Here is a 22202-nt window from a genome sequence, read left to right as displayed (position 1 = left end):
CAAGGGTATCACAACCAACTCAAGAGTGCACCAGTCAGCCCAGTGCAGTGATTGAAGACCATGCAGCGAACATGTTGCCAAAAGCTGCCCAATTGGCCCTTCTAATTGCGTGCTTCTCTTGGAAACCCAGGGGAAACGGTATTTCCCGGTCGTCCCATCAAGTGCTGAATGGACTCGGCTTTCGGCAGCATGTGTATGCATCAGTGGTGTTCGGTAAAACTAGACTGCGACAGCAGTTTTCGTTCACGTGAATACGTAGCCTCCTTTTTACGGCCAAAGCTGCGCTCCACTTGCAGCACATTTTGAACTGGTCTCATTAAAAGGTAACATAATTATTTGGTGCATTCTCGAGGAAGTGAGGCTCCATAGTATAAGTGAGTCAATAGCTATCCAATAAAAAAAATAAAATGAGACGAAAGTTTTGTTTGGGTCAGTACTCTTTTGAGAAGCCTGTTGCTTTACCATCGTGATTGAGTGGCTATGGCATTGAGCTGCTGAGCACAAAGTCAGTGGTTTAATTTGCAGTCACAGGAGCTGCATTCCTCATGCACTGTGCTTTGGATGCACATTGAACATCAGATGGCCTCAATTAATTCAGCGCCATTCACCACAGTGTTTCTCAAGGTCTTTGTGTCAGTCTGAGAAGTTAAACCGCATTCCGTCATGGCGGAGAAGGTGCTTCCGGTTGCTGCTCGCGCAAAAATGACAAAATTTGGGGCAAAATCTCCAGGTTGTCGGCGGCGAGAATTTGTTATTTCGAGGGGGTCTCCTGCTGCCACTTTGTTATGTAGAGGTCTCAAATACATGTGCTTCTATGGAGTATTGGCGGGGAATAAAAAAACTTCGTTATATCCAGGAATCCGTTATATGGAGGTTCATTATAAGCAGGTTTAACTGTAACAAAGTACATCTATCGAGAATCGAACTCACACTTTCCGTGTGGGAGGCGGAGACTGTTCCACTACACCAAATTTAAACTTTTTTTTTTCTTCATTGCATGGAATTATGAGTACTGTCATGCGAAAATTAGTTACATTACATTTAGACTGAAGATGGAGGCTTTCTGACAGATGTTTTGAAACATAAAGCACGTTCTATTGTTTTCGCAATACTTTTTTTCCTGATCTCGGCTTGTTAGAATATTTTTCTGCTATCATTCTTGTCAAATTATATACAAAACTTTGCTCTCTGACAAATGTGGAACCTCCGGTTACCGCTGAAAGCACCTTTCCTTTCAAAACTGTGAGTGGCCTCTGTGTTGACAAAGCAGGTTGGTGTTGCCATTAACGTGTAGTGCTCGCGTTTTCTACAGCATGTAGTCGCTGCAGTTCGTTCCCTGCCCACGCCTGCAGTGCAAAGCGAGCGTAATACTAGAGCACTGGTACCATTCGTGTTCCTGCCGTCGAAAAAGACATCACTACAGTCAAACCCACTTATAAAAATATTCAAGTGCCACGAAAATTTCATTATAACCGGGTTGCATGAAAGAAATTAAAATAGGGGGATGGCAGGGCTGTTGTGCACGACAAAACTAGTATAATGGCGGGGAGGCCAATGTCCTTCCCCACGACATTCCTCCATCTCACTGCTGATTGTGTTGACTTGTTTAACTGTTTAACTCTGCTTCTTGCATGCTCTGAACACGTGTAACAAGTCGGGGCTGTCGGCATTGCAAGAATGGCACTGCTATAGTAAAACCTTGTTAATTAGGATTCCAGGGGACCGAAAAAAATGTCAGAATTAAACGAATGTCGAATTATCGAGGGTATCAAGAAAACAATAAACAAATGCTTTCTACGTCTACACACTTTTATTTATTAAATGAGTCAGAAAGACCCTGTTTCTATTTTGCACAAAAGCAGTGCAGAAACTGTAGTTCTCATCATCTCGTGACTGATTAGCGCTCGCAGCGGCGGAGGCCTTTTGACTTCTTTCACAGCGCGTCCGCGGCACGCGTCTTCTTCTGAGACACGCTTTTTACTACCGCGCGCACATCGCGATGTAGACGGTGCTCTTCATCCTTGACAGCTTTGCACCGAGTAAAAACGAAACTATTGTTTGCGGCAGCCGCGGCCGCGGTCGACGCGCGTACCGAGTCAAAACGAAGGTACTGTTTGCCGCAACTGCTGCAGACGAAATCGCGGCCACTGTCAACGCGATCGTGGATGGCGACTACGCAGTCATGAAGGCACATGGCCAACGCTGTGCTATGCGCGGTGGTAAACACAAGAATAAAGGCTTTAAAGGCACAAATAGGCACGAAGCGTTCCGGCATTGCTATCATTCACGCACGATTTTCACTGATAACTATGGCGATGCAAACTCCGCCGCTTCAGTCGGTGGACGCTAACGCACATTAGCGGCGCTCCGCCAGCCCAGCACTATTGGCATAGTCCTTTCTTCTTTCGGAGGGTTGCGCGGCGTAGATGTGGGCGCAGCCCATTCGTGTTCGGAGGGCTGGAAGGGTGACTGGATAGAGGCACACGAGGCTGGCGATGCGAAGGATGGAAACAGTGCGCAGCGGCATGAAACGCTAGAATTTCTTTTCGTATTTTTTTTTTTTTTCATTTCTTTTTTTTTTTTGAAGGAGTTCACATTCCATTCCCTTTCGGCAAGGACAACCAGTAGCCAGACTTCATCGTTATAACAGATAATGCGGCATGGGGGCATTGTAGTAAGCGGGTTATTTCACCATAGAAAACATACAAATGTTGATGGTGCAGCAGCTCTCATTGTTATAACCAATATATTGTTAAAACCGGTATCCTTATATAAGTGGGTTCGGCTGTATTTCTGTTTTCATGTGTGAAACCCTCCGTGTCTCATTGGCTGCCCTATTGCCAGAGTTGTAGCAGACGATCTGCATTCTCCGGTGGAAGTGGGCCACTGGTTTGAAGAAACATCTAGATCTATTACATTTGGTGTAGTTATCCTTAAGGGTACGCAAATTACTATGCATACATATGCTATTAAAGATAAGCTTAATGCAGCGGCATGTTTCAAGCATTCCTGGTGATGCAACATGAGTAGCCAATCGGATAGCTCGCCCGACTGATGTCACACACGCCCACTACGCAGCAGGGGATGGGGCGGCTGAAAACTTGGGAGCAGCGTCGCTGTGATCGGTAGCAATGCACATATTTAAATCTTTATAATAAATTATGCACGTTATGCAGAGCGCTTAAATGTGTCACTTAATGATCAGAAGGACCTACCCTAACGACTCAGTACGTTTCTACAAAACTGCCAAAAATCGTTTCAGGGTCCCTTTAACTTCTCGACTAAAGCTCGCACCTGGTGTATAGTCCGCAGGGGTAGATTTCGGCAAAAAATACAAGCATCTTATTAGTTTGTCTAAATTGGAATGGAGGAAGTTTTGGCATTGAACAGTATATCTCAGGAGTCACTGGTGTTATCAGCAGTGTTTTCAGGAATGCGCAATGCATTGCAGATGTTTGGGGCCACTTGTGAACTGCATGCTTTGAGAATATCCCTGCGAGCGATATTCTCAAAAACCAGCACAGCAACCAGTGCTAGTCCCCACGCATGCAATTATTCTGCCTTACAGCTGGGAGTTTTGAAAACAAGAATTGTGCATAAGCCCACACCTGTAGGTAGTCTTCACAGCAAGGAAATTAAATGTTTAAACTTCTGAAAGTATGTTACATAACGAGCCATTTCATTATTACAGTGAAATGCCACCTAGCAAGCTTCTTGTAGTTTCAGTTGCTTTGTGCTTCTTCATAGAAACATGTAAGGAGTGTGGACACCGAATTATATGCAGCCACTTGTTTTGAATCACAGTGCAAAATCTGCTGTCATACAGTAAGAGCAGATTTATTTATTTATTTATTTATTTATTTATTTATTTATTTATTTATTTATTTATCAGTCTGGCCTTGGTTTCTCAATTTGCTGAGGATATCTCTGTCCACAGCAGTGTGACATCAAAAACATACGCACAGAAATATTGTGACATTCCAGGTAAATGAAATGAGAGCTTTAAAAAAGTGCCTCCCTGTGTTTGCTCTTTAACTCTGTCTTTGCAGATAAGCTTGACACAACGAACGAGGTTCACGGAGTCCTGGTCACACCCTCCAAGAGCTGTTCAAAGTCACGGCAGCGGAAGGGAAACTGCAGTCCCAGGACACCATGCCACTCTCGTCGGCCTCAGTCACAGCCCACAACACCCCAACTAATGAGCTTGTTCGCCTCACCGCATAAGTCGCCACTCAGGCCACCGCACAGGTCACCACACAGGTCACCACACAGGTCGCCACACAAATCGACGCAGAAGTCGCCGCAAGTGTCACCACACGTGTCACCACACGTGTCACCACACGTGTCGCCACACGTGTCGCCACACGTGTCACCACACGTGTCGCCGCAAGTGTCACCACACGCGTCACCACACGCGTCACCACACGCGTCACCACACGTGTCACCACATGTGTCACTACATGCGTCGCCACACGTGTTGCCAAGCAAGTCACCTCCAGCAACCCCACCGAGGCGATCTCCGAGACTTAATGCTCAGAACAAGCAACCACAACAGCCTCCTCTCTCCACAGCCACAACAGGCTCGATGGAAAGCACAGGAAACTTAGGAAGCACTCAGAACAAGGTGCCACTGGCCATGCAAGCGAAGCCTAAGACAAGCCCACAGATGGCCAAGGTGGCACCAGTCAACAAGTCTACTAACAAAGCTCCAGCCGTGGGATGTTCAGTAGAGCTGCCTTCTAAGCTGCCCTTGCCACCCTTGCCAACTACGAAATCTCCTTTCAAAGTGCCAGTGAGCTTGCCACTGAAGTCATTTATGAAGGAGTCCTCAGCATTGCTGCCTAAAGTTGTGTTGTCGCCGCTCAAGCCCACTGTAAAAGTTGTTTCAAAGGCCACTGAAAATGGACAGACAGTGACTTGCATCTCCATTCCTGACCCGCCAGCGTCATCCGACAGTCCCAGGCCCAAGCAGTGCATGACGCTGGCGGATGTCATTGATTCGGTGCTGTCACCAGAGCGTCGACAGGCCCTCTGCCAAACTGAGAGGTCAGTGCCAGGTTGCTGAAGTGTATTTGTGGCATATGCCTGACGTCAGCAAATGAAGTGCTTTTATGAGTTGTGAACTGCAGTGACAATAAAAGCCACAAGTTGTTTCTTGTTGAAGCTGCATACTTCCTCGTGTGCAGAATGTTATTGAAATCATTTTGTTACTAGGAATAGTACTACTAGGAATGGCTTGGTACATAATTGGTGAGAAGCAAGTAATGAGGGTCTTTTCAACTTATTGGATCTTCCCTTACGCACATGATGTCTTAGTAGGTAGGCTTTAGCTGTTGACATGACTGGCTTGGAACGTGTTTCGCTTGCATATTTGCGCTTGATTTCTGTCACAGTAATCGTATCAAGTCAAGACCCACTTCCTTCACAATTTCAGATTTTCCGATGCATAACATCTTGTTTAAGCCTGGCTTTGTACTGTGAAAGTACAAAGCCAGGCTTTCACTACTTTTCACTACTTTTGGCATGGAGTGACCATTGAGCTCCATCGCCATATTTTGTGAGGCTCCTTCCAAGCTGGATAGGTAGTGCAGAAACTTAAACTTGTAGTCATGCTGCAGTGTTTGTATCTTGATTCAAAGCAGCTTCATTTGAAAAACTTTCAGATGGATTGGGACTGACAGTTTGTAAGGACGTTTGTGGGCTCGAAGTTCTTAGGCCAACTGCAATGAAATATCTGACTGCATAGACAGCGAAGTTTCAGATAGTATAGACATAGAACAGACTGTGCACAAGGTTTTGCGTTTGAATACAAGTGTTTGCACCATTAAAAGCTTGAAAACGTAGGCATTTTTGATGCTGTAACTCAAAAAATACACTGACATTACCACTCATCAAAAGTGATGCAGAACTTAGAATGTTGAGAAACAAGGCGGCGCCTGGAAATGACCTCTGACATTGGGTGGTACCCTCGGTGCACTAAAAATTTCAGAGGCCACATTTTGCTATTGGCATCATATCTGCTAACCACCCGGGGCACGAGTTGTTTGCTTAGGTGCTATTTAAAGGCTATTATGTGAGACAATTAGACAATTACCTGCCTGTGCAGCTTTGCCAATATTGCTTCAATAGTATATACTACTCATGTTTAGCCAAAGCAAACTTCCATTGCAGTTGGCCTTTAAGCAGTAAATTTTTTACTCTCTCCTCAGCATTGCGCTGCCATCACCGCTGCCTGCAGCTTCCAGCAACGCTCAGAGCCCTGTAGTCATTATGCCGGAGTGCACCCAGGTCATGCTGTGCACCAACAACGGTGTCACCTCCGAACTGCAGGCACTTGCATCCCCTTCATTGCTGACCAGTGGGGCAACGTCAACCATTTCAAACATCATCTATCCAAACATGATGGTCAGCGGAATGTCATCGCTCGGCTCTTTCAACATTGTGGTGCCAACCACGGTCCCGATTTCTTCCAACTGCCAGTTCATAACCACGCATGGTGGCACGACAGTTGTAGCACAGAGCAGCAGGCCTGTAGCGAAGAAACGACTGCCCTTGCTGCAGCCTAGGGAGCCCCTGCCTTCACAGCCTTCTCCACCAGCTGCTTTCAAACGTGAGGATCATTTCAAAGCCTTTTTTTTTTAGGCTTACTACTGTTGTAGTTCGTGTTCTAGTTGTTTGTACTGTAGAGTCAGGGTGCATGTTTGGACTGTTAACAGCAGTTCACATGACATGCACTGTTGGGAGCACTCCTGACACAAACTTGTTATTTGCTTTGTTTCAATCTCATTCAACATGTTGCTTTTGTGCAAGTTTGTCTTCACTGGTCTCATTGAAGGATAACCATAACTTAGTATAGCGCATAAGTGACGGAACAGTACAAGACGCGCTTGAAAGAGAAAGCCACTACAGTATTGATAGGTGTCTTTGTACCGAGGAGCAGAGCACATTCTCATGTTCATCTTTGGGAGAGAAACCGAAAGGAGAAAAATTGGTGGTGCATTCGTAAATACTGTATTCGAATGAATATTATACAGTGTGGGTACTTTTACAACCCAGAGATTAAAGTAATATACAGTAAAATCTCGTACAGTAAAACCTCAGCTACTGCGGTGGGCAAATACTGCTCTCGATCGTGCAGCGTCTCGCGCCTTTTCGTGTTTACATGAGATCTAGCAGCTGAAAAACGTATCATACCATCACAGTTAGGCAGTGTGCTGAATGTTAGTCTGAAAAAAATTTTTTTTTCCAGGAACCTATCAACTGGTAAAAAGAAAAGCTTAACTTTACCAGGTCATTTTTTGTGTTTTCTATTGCGAATGTTGGCGCCAGGAAATTGTACCCTATAGGATTGTATCAACGACGTTCTACTGTATTACAATCATAATACGAACAGTGTTTTAGCATAGAATAGCATAATGCACAAGCTGCTGCAGTTAATTGTGAGTGTGAAATGTAGTAATGGATTGCCTATGATTCTACTACATGTCTACTACTACTGCGTAGTGCCACATTGATGGGTCAGATGTGTGGTACCGAAATATTAGCAGTTTGCATCATCATTAGCCTATTTATGTCCACTGTAGGATGAAGGCTTCTCCCACCGAACTCAAATTACTGTCCTGTGCCAGCTGACCCCATCTTATGCCTGCAAATTTCCTAATTTCATCACACCACCAAGTTTCTCTATCGTCCCCAGCTACGCTTTCCTTCTCTCGGCACTCATTCTGTAACTCTAATAGACCACCGGCTATCCACCCTATTACAGCGAAGCTGTTAAGGGCTAGTTCCCCCAGGATCGTGTCCGCGTGTAGAAAAAAACCTATCATCAGCAGCATTGGCTCGAGCGTCGTCTTTCGCGGCTGGCTCGTTGGCGGCGCTCGGTTTCTGCTTGTGTCGTTGGATTTCATGCCGAGCACGCGCTCGTGCTACTGCTCCTGCGTTGGTTGTCGTCTGCTTCCACAGCTGGCTGCGTTGCCGCTAATCATTTCAGCGTAGAATTTTAGTTCTCTTCTGTCGTCCTAATGAGGAGGCCGCGTTTACGGAGGTATGAGCCATTGCTTAAGGGGTATGAGCCATTCATGAGCAACTGACGACGTGTCGTAGCAGGTTTGAGCAACGCCGCTGCGAATGCACTCGGGAAAGGGCTCGTTGTCGACATGCCGATTCTAGCGTGAGGGCTTCCGAAACCCTAGGCGAAACGTCAGTGAAGAGCCGCAGACCTTGAGTTGAGGGAGCGCGATGTTGAGGCCAAACGTCAGGCAAAGAGGCCGCCGACACCAAGTTGCGGGAGCGCAATGTTGAGGCCAAACGTCTTGCCCTCCAGGAACCTGACAGTGGTGGTGCACGCCTCGGCAATGCTAGCACCAACTTCCCCGGTGCGACGGCCAGCTTTCAACGCGAGTTTCTCAACCTGAACATTCATGATAGACATGTTCGCTTAAGTGATGGCCAATGACGATACGCCCATTCTCACCGTGGGGGCAATATTCACCACAGCAGACCCACCATAGTCACAGCTTTGCTGGCTTCCATCTTCAGAGTAGTGGAAGCGCTCTGAATTTTATTACATTGCATGCTCAGCTCCATTTTGTTTTTTTAAATCTCATAATGCTAACTAGAATATCGGCTACCCCCGTTTGCTCTTTAATCCACACCACTGTATTCCTGTCTCTTAAAATTATGCCCAACAATTTGCATATGAGGCTACAAAAGCTATTGTGTGCTGGGCCTTTGAAGTGCTCTTTGCAACAATACACTTTCCCTTCTGTTTCGCTCCGACTCTTCTGCAGGCAAACACAGTCTGTATGTGCATGTCTGTATTCTCCATGTGATTTGAGAAGCTGGCTTGCCAGCTTAACTCACTTGTCTAGGGGTTGAGCTCGCCACATACTTAAACAGTCCCTGAAATGGTTGACATATTTTGTAGGCGCATAGGGTATAGCTACAGTAAAACATTCATGCCACAATTTAAGTGAAGTGTCTCATATTGAGAGAGCTACGGACGATTACAAGTTACCCTCCCCTCGCCATGCTTTTTCTCCTCAACTTGTTCGCCGAGTGATCGGGGCTAAGCTCTGCCTTCACTGGCTCTGCATCATGATAGAACATTGTGTCGTCTACTTCCAGTTGTCTTGGAGCCAGCACGTGAAACCTCTCTAACCTTTCTGCCAGCCACCTGGCAATCGATCCCAAGCGAGAGCCATCAAAGCAGCGTGTTTTGCGAGCATTCTGTGGCAACGCCGAGCGTGTCTGCTATTCCGGTAACCACAGGCGAGCTGGGCATTTTGACGGATGGGTGGAGGCGTAAACTAAAGCCCCACCATACCACTACTGCAGTCATGAAGGAGCATTAGCATAGACGTACGTGAGCGACCTGATCGGCCTGCACAGTCTAGCCACCTGGTGACTCAGAACTTAAACCAGCCTAACACAAAGCTAATATTGCTGTAACGAAGTGTAAAACATTTTACACGAGTTCACGATTACGCTCTTGCCAAAAATTTACACCAGCAGCAAAGTAGTACTTGGTTACTGTTAGGACACTTGGTTACTGCTAGATTAGCTCTGTGTTTGTCTGGTTGAGCTCTCTGCCACCAGCCACCGTGCAGGCCGTTCACGTTTGCGCCTCCGCTCATCCCGTAAAACGCCCAGTCCACCTGCGCTTGCGTTTCCCCAAATACCAGACATGCTAAACTCTCTATTATGGTAGTAATCATTCAGCATGAATTGATGGCTGCAAACGCGCAGATGCTGGTGCCGATCGGATACTGACAGCTCGATGCCGCACAGCCACTCCGCTCGCATGTTGCCTTGCAGAGGGACACGATGTCGCAGCAACAACGGCAATTCATGCTGCTCGCGCAAAGAAAGCTCGAGATCAACTCTGACCACGCAGCTCACGTCAGCATGGAGAATGTTGTAACACAAGCAGACAACACTTGCTGTGGGCCGGAAGTGCTTGAGTGTAGTGATAAATTGTCGTTGTGTATTCTCTTCCTATAAAGTTGGAAAAAATTATTGATGATGCGGCCTCGGTAGCCAATCGGGTAGTTCCCCCAACTGACGTCAATTTGGAGGGGGCAGCTGAAAACTCAGGGGAGTGGCGCCGCTGCAATCGGTAGCGATGCACATTTTCAAAACCTTATAATAAATTACACGCTTTACGCTTAAGTACATCACTTAATGCTCCGTACGTTTGTACAAAATTGTCAGAATCATTTTAAGGTACCTTTAAAGTTGAAAGAACCCATCATGGTGGCACTGATCAATGACTGTGGTGCTCTGCTTCTGAGCATGAGGTGACCAGTTCGATTTCTGTTGTGGTGGCTGTAACGCCCGTGTACGCCCGTGTACTTCGATTTAGGTGCATGTTAAAGAACCCCAGGTGGTCAAAATTAATCCGGAGCCCTTCATCGCAACATCCCTCATAAAGTCATAACCCACTGTGATGTTTCGCGAGGTTAAACCCTACAATTTATTTTAATTTAATTCCTAACTGCGCACATCAGTTTTGGAGCAGTTTAATAGTACATGCCCTAACTCGAAGGAGGCATGGTACATAGCAAGATGTTTGCAACGAAATGCATTGACGCTGCAGTCATTTTTGCGCTTCAGTGCATGAAAAGGCTATTTGTTAAAAAAGGAAGCGGAATAATAGTGCAATTTTACCATAAGTTTGACTGCGCTATTCTTAAAACTAGTGGTAGTTTCAAGATTCTCTCCAAGTGAATGTGCCTTGTGAAATCACTGGCTTCAATTCGTGCGTTGAACACGTGCACTAATCTAATTAGTTGGTTAGTGAAATTGTGTTAATTAGTTAAGCATTTTATTTCTAGTGTAAGTAATGTCTGCCTCTGAATAATCCAGCTCAATGAGTAGATTTGTGCTGGAGGCCACTGGTGATTTTTAAAAATTTGGTGTGCCTTGATATGAAACACCCAGTAGACCTGGCCCATTGTCAACTTTTGTAACAAGTGCGCAGATTTTGCACTTGGGTATCAAACGGTCTGAAAACGTTTGTGGATATTTCTGCTACACGTGCAAGCATCTGCTAGTAAAGTTCGCGCAAAAATATTTTAGTCATAGGGGGAGTGTGAAAATTGGTATCGACTTTGCTTATTTTATTCTTTGCTCATTGTTTCTTGAAGTGTCATACATGTGAGCAAGATTGATATATGCTGTTGTCCCTTTCTTTTGTTTGCTTCCCCGATTTCAGAATTGGAAACTACCAAGCACAGCTTTGTAGTGGGCAACCGTTTAAGGAATGCAAAGCGTGCAAAGGACCTAGCGAAGCACAGCACATTGCTACAAGGCAGTCAAAAGGGCCAGCTGAAATGCTCAGTTCCGACACAAGGGATCACAAACCGAAGCAATGACACCGTGTCGCAGCCATCCACGACCGCAGCAAGCTCCCTTGATGCTTGCAGACAGCAGCACACAACTACCAAGCCACAGACTCCACCACATGTCTCACCTCGCTTGAATGCCACCTCAGCAGCATCAAATGAAAAGAGTCCCCAGTTGAAGTCTCTAGTCGCCGTAGCCTCCAAGTGCATGACATCACGGAATCACGTGAGGGTGTTAGACTTTGGTGGTGCTTCTAGCGAACGTGCGCAGAACACTAGTGAGGGTGACTCTAACGAGGCTTCTAGCGAACACCTTGTCAAGACGATTGAGTCTATTCGGACTAGCCTGACTGGTGCCATGAACCGAGTGTTGAGAAACAGCACGGAGAGTAGTTCCGGCCTTGGTTCATCGAATAAAAAGAGGAAAGGGACACCGCACGTAAGTAAAAGCATATAATGGTACCATCAGTTTCAGTTTGCAAACAGAAGTGGTAATCAGTGTTTTACTTTGCTTATGTTAAGCGTGTTTACTGCATTACAAATTGTCTGTGATTTCGGAAATAGGGTACCAGTTAAATTGGTTGGGCACAGCACCTGTGGTGGTTTCAGCAGAGTTCGCACTTTCTGAAATTTTTCACAGCAGTGCTGCGTCTAAACAATGGCAGTGTGGCAGCATGGTGTGACGTGCACGCTGCTTACGTGCATGCATGCTTCACTAGGATGAGCGGCAGTTGTTGTGGCACTGGAAACTCGAAGTAGAACATATGATGCAAACCTCTTGTGAAAGCGTGCGCAGCTTCACTCATCAGTCATTTGCATTGCAGAATCTTAGCATGTTAAACAGGGCTTAGTTTGTGTCTCTGAGTCTGGTCAGAGGACCTCCGGGAGTCCTGCAGAAAGCCAGCAATATAGGGAGGTTTATCATAAGCAAGAGTTGAACCAAAACCTTATTACTACATTCAACAAGGTCGCTTTGTCAGAGAGCAGAAAACACATTGGCTGACAATGAAACGGCATAACCAGAGAAATATTCATAGCTGAACTGAAGTGTTCCAAATTTATTAAAATGTACTTGGCACAAGTAGCTAGCTGACATACATACAAATTGAAAACATTGGTGGCTGATGAACAGAAGATTCCCAAAGGAGACACCATTTATGTCTCATGGCCAGTCTGTACCTATTATGCCATGAGCTTGAGTATCTATATGGTGTATTCTTATAGAAGGTGCATTTCTGTCATGTAATAGCACTGCCAAGGTAGCTAGTGTTGGGAGTAACGAGTTTGTTGGATCTTACAATTAATCACATTTTTTTTTTTTTTGTAGTTCAAGATAGCACAGAAATTCAATCATCTACAGTTGCATGTACTGTAGATAAAACTTTACTGTATGCAACCTTATGATAATTTATTTCTGTCATGGCAAAAAATGTTAGAATTGCTATTTTCTTGTCATGCTAGAAGAAATCTGCCAATTTAATCTGACAAACAGTTGCTTTCTTCTGCAAGCTGTGCCACGCAATGTGTGAACTAAAGGCATTGCTAATGTTTGGCAGATTTAGGAGTCTCGGAAATTAGAGCTTTGACAGGAGTCGCTGTATAAATTGGTCTCCAGTACCTTTTACAATCCTGACACAAACAGCGCAACTGTGCACGTATGGGTCACTTGGGTACATAATCTTTAATTGACAGCAGCAGTAAAGGCTTAGCAATATTTGGTGGTTTGCGCCGTTTTTGCGTGCCAACAGTTACGCTGCTTTAATGATACCTAAAACACCGGCACTTGCTTTGAACTGCACATTGTTTTGATTCCTATTTTCCATTAGCAGCATGTGGAATTTCATTTTCCTCCAGTGTTTTCCATATCATATGTACAATGTATTACAAGAAATGTTTCCAGTCATTTGGAGTTCCGGCTCGAACAAAAGAACACAGTCAGTTTCAATGACTGTCGGGTCAATAAACGAAAAAGGTTCCTGCCCCAACAGTCATTGCTTCAATGATGTAAAAATGCATTAAAAAACCCCAGAAGCTTGCTGCAGTGAGCCAGCACAGAGGCTTTCTACACAATTGTTGATGTATGGCTTTTCCTCATATTTACGGAATGATGGCTTTTCACATTACGGAGGCGTGCTCTTGGCAAGGTGTACATTAATTTTGAAACTTGATTGAAAACCATGGGAAAGGCACATATTTTGTCTTAAAAGGGTATGATTGCAAGCTAGTTGGTACGAATTCATTGGTGAAAAAACAGCGTGAGATAAACATGGACAAGGGAGAAACACAGGTCAGTGCTTGTCCTGTGTTCCTCCCTTGTCCGTGTTTATTCCGCGCTGTTTTTCCACCGACATATCTTGTATACATAAGGATTTTTCTTTTCTTTCTCCATTCTTTGCAGTAAAATAACATATTATTCTTCCTGTTCCTACTTTTTTAGGTGCTTGTTCGAGCTTTCACATCAAAAAAGAGTTAGCAAATTTGAGTGATTACTTATATGCTTTTCTTCCATTCAAAAGACCTAAGATTAAGCTACAGTTTGGTATATCATAGTATGTGTTGTGGCTACGGCTTCATGAAATATGAACATAAGTAACGCACATTTCCAGTTGTAAGACAAGAGTTCATTGGTAAGTGTTGGTAGGATGGTAGGATGAAATAAGACTAGAAATTCAAAAGTATGCATCAAGCCTTTTTTTTTATTTTTTACTAAACTACAAAATTACTAAATTCTGGAGCATGCATTGAAGTTTGCATTTAAGTCTTTGAAACACTTGTCACCCTTTCAGTGACGGGTATTTCATACATTTCTGCCTCGCTGTGTGGCTGAGATTTCTCTAAGGTGAATCAAGTTCAATTTCCGTCAAAGTAATGTGTTAGCCAACCTTTAAATTCAAATTGAACTTATTGGCGATATGTTGCTGAACATAACACAAATTTTCTTTATTATTATATTCAATTAAAAATCAATTATTCTAATGGATAAGTTTATTTAGGCAACTAGTTTTTTTACTAAGCAAAAATTTAAGTGTGGGTATTTTTATCATTGGAGTCCTCTGAACCAAAATTCACAAGAAGTTCTTGAATTTCACGGCCTCTCAGAAGCTGCATGGGTTTCTTGTGACAGTCTGCTCGGTCACTACTGAGAGAAGTGCACCATCTGAGCAACACCGACTCGTAAGTCTTCCCATGGCACCTGCCGCATACAAATAAATGCTGCCATGAAATTTTCATTTAGCCACCTTTTGTACAGGTGGCCTCACAGTGAAAGCACTTTGTCCGTAGGGCACCCAAATCATGTCCCAATGTCCACACACCATTTCGGAGACAAATAAGACATCCAGCAGACATCCATTTTCCGACATCCCATCACAGACATCTGAAGTATATTGCACATTGACCTTTTTCTGCTTACACATGAATAGATTATCCTCCAAAAAGCTTTGCCTTGGAGTTTCGTCATAAGAGAATGATGTTTTTTCATAAATTCGAATTACAATTCGAAGCTATAATGTCTGCGGCTCGTGTCCATGTCGCGCTTTGCGAATTTTCCGACGCAATTTACTTTGAAAACTTCAATTAGTTTAATACACTACTTGTGCTTGGCAGAAGGCCATGAAGAATAACGAGTATATTACACTTCTGCACGCATGCGTGTGCTGTGTATCTGTTCATGATGCGTGGGCACTCTGTCCATTGCATCTCTCTCACAGTGTGTGCTGCGAATGTAACAGACATTATAGCAAACACTGCGCAAAAGGCCTTGACATGTCCGTAATGTTCATACAGCACGTCCCCAACATCTCCCTTGCGGAAATGCAAGGGATGTCTGCTGGACACGGAAAACGCAGCCAAAGGATTGTGTGAGGGACATCCGCAGGACATATTTGCCACATCCTTAGAATATCCATGTCCTGGCAGTGGATGTTCATGGCAGACACTGGGGATTTCAAGATAGCACATTATCTTGGCAGTGAGCAGAATTTTTCGCACAGCTTAACTTGGGCATGGCACTTAACAGGGGACGTGGGTCTTGTAGAAGAAAAACAAATTAATTTTTTTTCTTCATTTTTATTAATCTGAGTATCAAGGCACACCTGCTTGCAAAAAACTAGCTCAAAACGATCTGTCGTTGAAAGAAACACTGTACGAGGTGTGTTCAAAAAGAAAACAAAGTTTTTAAATGGCGCGCCAACCGGCAGAGGGAGCGTGCAGTGGCTGCTAAGCGCACGTAGTGGCAGGTTTAGACAACAAACTGCCATTTGCGGCGTTTTGTTCTGACTGTTAGTTGGCGAGCCACAGCCGCTGAAGTGAGCACGTGCACAAGCTGTTCGCTGGATTAGTGACAATGGACCCTGCGGTGTCCCTTTATTTTAATCATTTTTTCTCTGTCTCTCCTTAAGAACATCATAGCAGGCGATGAGACGTGGGTTTATGGCTATGATACTTAAACGAAGGTGTAGTCTTCGCAGTGGGTGGGCAAAGAGTCTCTTCGTCCAAAAAAGCACGCATGAGTCGGTCAAAGATCAAGGTGATGTTGGTTGTGTTTTTTGACTGCCAAGGCATTGTCCATCAGGAATTTGAACCACGTGGTGAGATGGTAGACAAGGAAGTCTACCAGTGCATTCTAGGGCATTTGAGGAATTCTGTGCGCAGTAAAAGGCCTGAATTGTGGCACAACCAAACTTCAATGTTGCATCATGACAGTGCACCGGCTCGCACGTCGCTCCTTGTCCGCAGCTATTTAGTAAAACATCCCACTCCCGTTGTGCCCCACCCACCGCATCCTCCGGACCTAGCACTCGCAGACTATTTCCTGTTTCCCAAACTTAAAACCACGTTGAAAGGACGTCGTTTCCAAACCATAGAGGAGATTCAGGACAATGCCAAAAGAGACCTGCGCACCATCCCTGAAATTGCATTCCAGGAGGCATTCCAAAAATGGAAGAAATGACGGGAACAGTGCATTGCTAGTAGAGGGGACTACTTTGAGGGGAACAGTGCTTAAAATGTTTTACAATAAGCAATAAAAATGCTATAGCAAAAGTTCGGTTTCTTTTTGAACACACCTCGTATTTATTCTAGAAAATATTCAGTTTTGCCCATGAAAGCGCTGGAAATGACTCATTTTGTGCCATTTGTCGTTCCAAAAGCACTGTTCAGAGCCAGGCCAACTTGGTGTCATTTGAAAGGGCATCTTTCCATCTTGCTTTCCTGCCAAATATGAGCCTTCAATGCTGCTTCAGAAGAAAGCTACCTAGTTACATAGCTTGAAATTTGCACTAATATTAGTTGTTGTTTTTTTCTCAAAAACATTTTGCAAGTCACAAATTTTGGAAGTGGCACTGTCTCCGTGCAGCTCATTCAATTGTCTTAGTTATTTTTTCGCCTGAGTGCTAGAGAGACAATGACTGCAGAACTACTATGATAAAGTGCTTCAGGGCATGGCAACACTTTGAAATCCTGTTGAATTGACCCACAGAAATCACACTTGCAATGTTGCAACATTAGAATTTGATAACTTTGTCTAAAATATACACAAACATTAAAATGTCGCATTTTTTTGACATTCATAAAAACATACTGGCTTAATTTTAGCTCTCTTACTGTGGTACATTTTTTGCAACTTGCCTCCCAAATTTATAACAAGGAATTTGTAACTTTTTTTAGTTGACCTAGAAAAAACTTAATTGCATATTTGCAATTGGCACACAAGATTGAATATTTGCCGAAAATTTAATGTCGAGAGTCAATAGCAAAAATGCTTTTTCTGACGCCCATGTCCCCCCTTAAACGAATAAAAGTTGACTTTGTGTGCTTTAAGCGATGTGCTGCTTGCATTTCATCATGTACAGATGTCTTGCTTCTGCAGACAAAAGCATCTTATATCTTTGTCAAAGAATGCTAGAATATTGTGTGCCATGCTTTTGGAGCTGTCAAATGAATAATCTGCACAATTTTTATTTTTATTTTTAGATCACAGGGAAAACAAAAAAGGCAAGAAACGAGGTAAGGAGACAGATTCTCTTGCTTAAATGTGCATTTGACTTTTCTCTTCATTACCTAAATGGCATTTTTTTGGCTCATTTCCAGGAATACTTGAAAAGCATGGACGTGAACAAGTTTCTGGACAAGATACACAACAGCTGATCACGGCCCCTTGTTTTTATGTAATTTTGTATACTGCATACCTGTGTGCTAGCCTTGTACAGGTCATTGTACATAAACCATCATTCATCATAATGAATTATCTGTATATCTCTTACATTGTATATATTGACCAACTTCGTCAATGGGAAGTTTTTAGCATATAGTTATATATATATATATATAATTAACTGACATTTTTCACAGGACACTGGCATTATATGTTCATACGGGTTGTGTCCAGGTTGTCATTTGGATTTAATAAATGCAAGGTTTCACATGTTTTGATCATGTCTGTTGTCATTTATTTAGTTTACACACTAGGGCTGCTTTGTCATCTCATCATTCGCTCAAAAAGGAACGTCTGTTGGGATACACAATAAATTTTAGCGCAAGCATGACGACACAAGAAAGGAAACAAGACAAGGCGCTACATTGCACCCCTATTTGTAAGAAAACAGAGTTAAGGAACGTGTGCAGAGAAGCCATCATGACAGACGGATCAAGAGAGCAAATTATACAAAGGATTCTAAAAAAACTAAATTCAGTGTTGTACAGAGCAATAGAAGTAACACTTATGCATTCTTGTCCGAGTGATCATGTAAGTCATGTTTCAGATAATTCTTGGGCAGTGGTTTTACTGGTTTTCAATATCACAGTATCTTTGAAAAGAGGTTGACACTTGAGCATTTTAGTATTGTGCTAAATGCAAGCCAGTTCCTGTCGGTAAAGATTGCTCATGCTCTCAAGCGCTCATTTATGCAGTGTCCAGTCTGGCCAACATACGAGATGTGTTCAAAAAGAAACCGAACTTTTGAACCAGCAGAGAGAGTGCGCTGCGGCTACTGAGCGCATGTAGCGCCAAGTTTAGACGACAAACCGCCATTTGCCGCGTTTCGCTCTGACCGTTAGTTGGCGAGCTACAGCCGCTGAAGTGAGCACATGAACAAGCTATTCTTCGGATTGGTGCCAAAGTGACAATGAAGGAATTGGAAGAACAGCGTGTGTTTGTGAAATTCTGCTACAAACTTGGGAAAAGTTTCACAGAGACATTTCACTTGCTTAGCCAAGCATACGGGAAGGACTGTTTGAGTCGCACGCACTGCTATGATTGGTTCAAGCGTTTTGAAGACGGAAGAATGTCGGTCAGTGACAATCCCAAGCCTGGACGACCTTCCACATTCACAGAGGATGACCACGTCGAGAGAGTTCGAGCTGTGATTCGTGCAAATCGTCGTTTGACTGTTCGAGAAGTTGCTGATGAAGTGGGTATCAGCGTAGGATCACGGTCATGAAATTTTGAGTGACAAACTTGGGATGCGTCTTGTCAGTGCAAAATTCGTGCCGCGTTTGTTGACTGACAAACAGAGCAGACCCGTGTTGAAATCAGCCAGGAACTGCTCACTGCTGCCAATGACGATGGATGGATGCAAAACTTTCTTAAGAACATCATAACAGGCGATGAGACATGGGTTTATGGCTATGATGTTGAAACGAAAGTGCAGTCATCGCAGTTGGGTGGTCAAAGGTTCTCCTCGTCCAATAAAGCACACATGAATCGGTCAAAAATGAAGGGATGTTGGTTGTATTTTTTTACTGCAAAAGCATTGTCCATCAGGAATTTGTGCCACATGGTCAGACGGTAAACAAAAAAGTTTACCAGGGAATCCTAGCACATTTGAGAGATTCTGTGCGCAGTAACAGGCCTGAATTGTGGGAAAATCGGGCTTTGATGTTGCATCATGACAATGTCCCGGCTCTCGCGTCACTCCTTGTCCGCAGCTACTTAGCGAAACACCACACTCCTGTTGTGCCCCACCCACCATATTCTCCTGACCTAGCCCCAGCAGACTTTTTTCTATTCCCCAAGCTGAAAACCACCTTGAAAAGATGTTGTTTCCAAACTGTAGAGGAGATCCAGGACAATGCGAGAAGAGACCTGCCATTTCAGAAAGTGCGTTCCATGAGGCTTTCCAAAATGGAAGAAAAGATGGGAAGAGTGCATTGCCAGTATAGGGGACTACTATATTGAAGGGGACAGCACTTGAAATGTTGTACCATAAGCAGTAAAGGTGTTATAGCAAAAGTTCTGTTTCTTTTATTGCGATCGCAATTATATGGACACTACAAAGCGGATTTGCCGTCGCCGTGAGGTTCCGTATGACGTCAACGGCAATGAAACCGTCGCCGCGCTCCGGACGCTGTATGTGCAAGTGAAAGGGCGCGAGGGCCGCGCGCTTTCACGGGGAGCAAATGCACGTCGAAGAGCAAACGTGAGTTCTGCGCCGTGCTCCCTGCGCCGTGCTCCCTGAATCACCGTATATAGAGAGCAAACGCGACTTTTTCCGTCGCGCGAAAGGCCGTGGGGGGACGGGAGGAAGGGGAGGCGACGTTTAGCTGCGGCACCAAACGCGTATTTATATAAAAACGTTGCGAGGCGAGAAGGTGGTGAAGACTACCGACGCTGCTCGACGAGTTTCCCGTTCTGATCTCGTCGAAAACCTCTGAGCCGCCCCCAGAGGCCCTGGCAACAGTCACCAACGCCGCGCGCGTTCGGTGCGAACGCGGGCAAAACGGCGACGGCGTCGACAACAGTTCTGTGCGTTGCTGGTGCTGCTGCATGTCCAAGTTTGTACAGCTGATAAAACTACTATATTATGCTAACTAATACAGCTGATACTAACTACATAATTTGCTATCGCAATTGATGCTTCGCGCATTTCGGGTAAAACTGCGACATTTTTTTTTTTTTTTTTTTTTTGTCAGCTGTGATATTGTTCAGGCTGATATGAACAGCCTCATTAGCACAAATTTTATTAAGGAAGTCAAATATGGCAATGTTAGTTTGGGCATCATTTTCTTTTCAGCAAAGAGCTGTCCTAATGGGTTATCCGTGCCTGAAAACTTGATAATGCGCTACCACACAAACAAATTTATGTAATCTGTGATGCCTGATCAAGATTTTTCATGCATGTATGGCATCTACGAAAGTATGAAATGTTTAATTTTCAAGGCATTGCTTATCGTAGTGTGACAGGGAGGATGAAAACAAGGGAGCAATTTGAATGGTGCACGAGTTAAAACGGAGCGCCGTTATCTCCCCCCCCCCCCCCCCCCCCCCTCAATTTTTTGTGTGAAACACTTTAGGAGTTGCGTGAGGAAAAAGAGAGGGAGAGAATAAGCTTTACTACGCAGCATGGAGGAAGGAAAAAAACTAATTTTTACCTATTTACCTCCATGTATTTTTACCTCCATGCTACGCAGGCCCTTACGGCCATGACGACAGGTGGATCATGGACACGGTACGTGTGTGCTCATGGCCACGTACGTACGATGTGTGTATGTGCGATATCACACAGTTTCATAATTCTGGATATCGTTCTCCGGTGTACTTTATATTTTTATTCGCTCATGGTTATGGGCTAACTGACGGCGGTTAGGGAAATAAGTGGCGCCACATCACATGGTAAAGATCAACGCTACAAAACCTCGTATTTGATCACTTGATAACAATTGTTTGTTTGCTCTCTGCTTAATTATGGCTCATACCCATTAGGATTGCCCAAGATTCGGATGGAAGTATTAAATGAATACGATTAGTAATGCCAAGAAAACAACTGAAATAATGCCATACGTTAGAGGCAATTAACAACTAAAATAATTGCATATGTAGCAGCTGTGTTTCAGTACCCGTCATGTTGTGAGCGCAAGATTTAAGTAGCGTCAGCGCCAGTCTCCTGTGAGCAAAGACTGCCGTCACGGCTCCGAAACCGCGCGCCACGGACGCATTAGAAAATGGCGCCCGTTGCTACCACAGAGCGTACGTGCAACGTGAAGTTTCCCCGTAAGCATGTCATACTGTGCTGCCTAGGCTTGGACTCATTTTCCAAATGCACACAGTTTGTCATTTGCGCGGCTGGCATCATGACCGTATTCTTGGGTTACGGATACACGCAGGTAAGCTATCGCATCGACGCGTCTTGGATTGCCGGGTCGATCGCTTTCCCTCTTTTGTAGGAACTCATGTTTCACGTCGAAGGATTCAAGCCGTACGGCTTCTACCTGACGTTTGTCCAGTTCGTGCTGTACAGCATCTTTTCGTTCGTCGAGCGGAAAATACGGAAGGAGAGCGGCCGCACGTAAGCCATTCACGACACCGTTTCTTTTTTTTTTCACCCGTATCGCGCTTCAGCGCAGCGTTCTATTCACCGGGCATGTCTTCGCCGTTTTCAGAGCGCCCCTACAAACTCACCTATTACTATCTGTGCTGACGGTGGGCACCATCGGCCTCTCTAATGCAGCCCTGGGTTATCTAAACTACCCGACCCAGGTTCTATTTAAGTGCTGCAAACTAATCCCGGTGCTCCTGGGTGGCGTACTCATCCAAGGTAAAATGCTGCCTCGCTGGTTTCGCATGGCTGATGGTGACGCTTGCTTACGAAACCGAAACTGAGATGTCCGCAGCTCCCTGTCTGTGGGATTTATCGGCCGGTACTTTGCTATGACGCTTGTTAATTTGGGTCCAAGAATAAGAGAACGGTGCATGCATCGTGGTGTTCTTGTTTTTTTCGGCGACCATAATTTGCATGTGCATTCAGCTATGACGTCTGTTTCTACCGTGTTTGTGTTACAATTATATGAGCGGCTTGCCATGACAAGCTGGTTTTAATTTGCTTTCCTATTTCCTTTTCACGTAAATTGGAACATGTATTC

General features: G+C 44.4%; 2 protein-coding genes across 8 annotated transcripts in view; both read left to right on the top strand.

The window, feature by feature from the left end:
• Positions 1-17772, top strand: part of LOC119461113 (melanoma-associated antigen C1-like) — a 42317-nt gene extending 24545 nt beyond the window's left edge. For all 4 annotated transcript variants that reach the window (XM_037722302.2, XM_037722303.2, XM_049671748.1 and 1 more), the window contains exons 12-16: positions 4050-5046; positions 6210-6610; positions 11216-11784; positions 17319-17351; positions 17436-17772. In XM_037722302.2, the coding sequence (XP_037578230.1) occupies positions 4050-5046; positions 6210-6610; positions 11216-11784; positions 17319-17351; positions 17436-17492 (2057 nt within the window). In that variant the 3' untranslated portion in view covers positions 17493-17772. The remainder of the gene's footprint in view (positions 1-4049; positions 5047-6209; positions 6611-11215; positions 11785-17318; positions 17352-17435) is intronic.
• A 3047-nt stretch (positions 17773-20819) lies between these two features.
• The window catches only part of LOC119461111 (adenosine 3'-phospho 5'-phosphosulfate transporter 2-like), a 28970-nt gene continuing 27587 nt past the window's right edge, over positions 20820-22202 (top strand). For all 4 annotated transcript variants that reach the window (XR_007468176.1, XM_049671747.1, XM_049671746.1 and 1 more), the window contains exons 1-3: positions 20820-21446; positions 21507-21628; positions 21723-21877. Coding sequence is in view for 3 of the 4 variants with exons in the window: in XM_049671747.1 (XP_049527704.1) it covers positions 21285-21446; positions 21507-21628; positions 21723-21877 (439 nt within the window). In the remaining variant the exon portion in view is untranslated. The remainder of the gene's footprint in view (positions 21447-21506; positions 21629-21722; positions 21878-22202) is intronic.

The sequence above is a fragment of the Dermacentor silvarum genome, chromosome 8 (genome assembly GCF_013339745.2).
Source record: "Dermacentor silvarum isolate Dsil-2018 chromosome 8, BIME_Dsil_1.4, whole genome shotgun sequence".
NCBI lineage: Eukaryota > Metazoa > Arthropoda > Arachnida > Ixodida > Ixodidae > Dermacentor > Dermacentor silvarum.
This window is presented reverse-complemented; position numbering and strand designations above follow the sequence as displayed.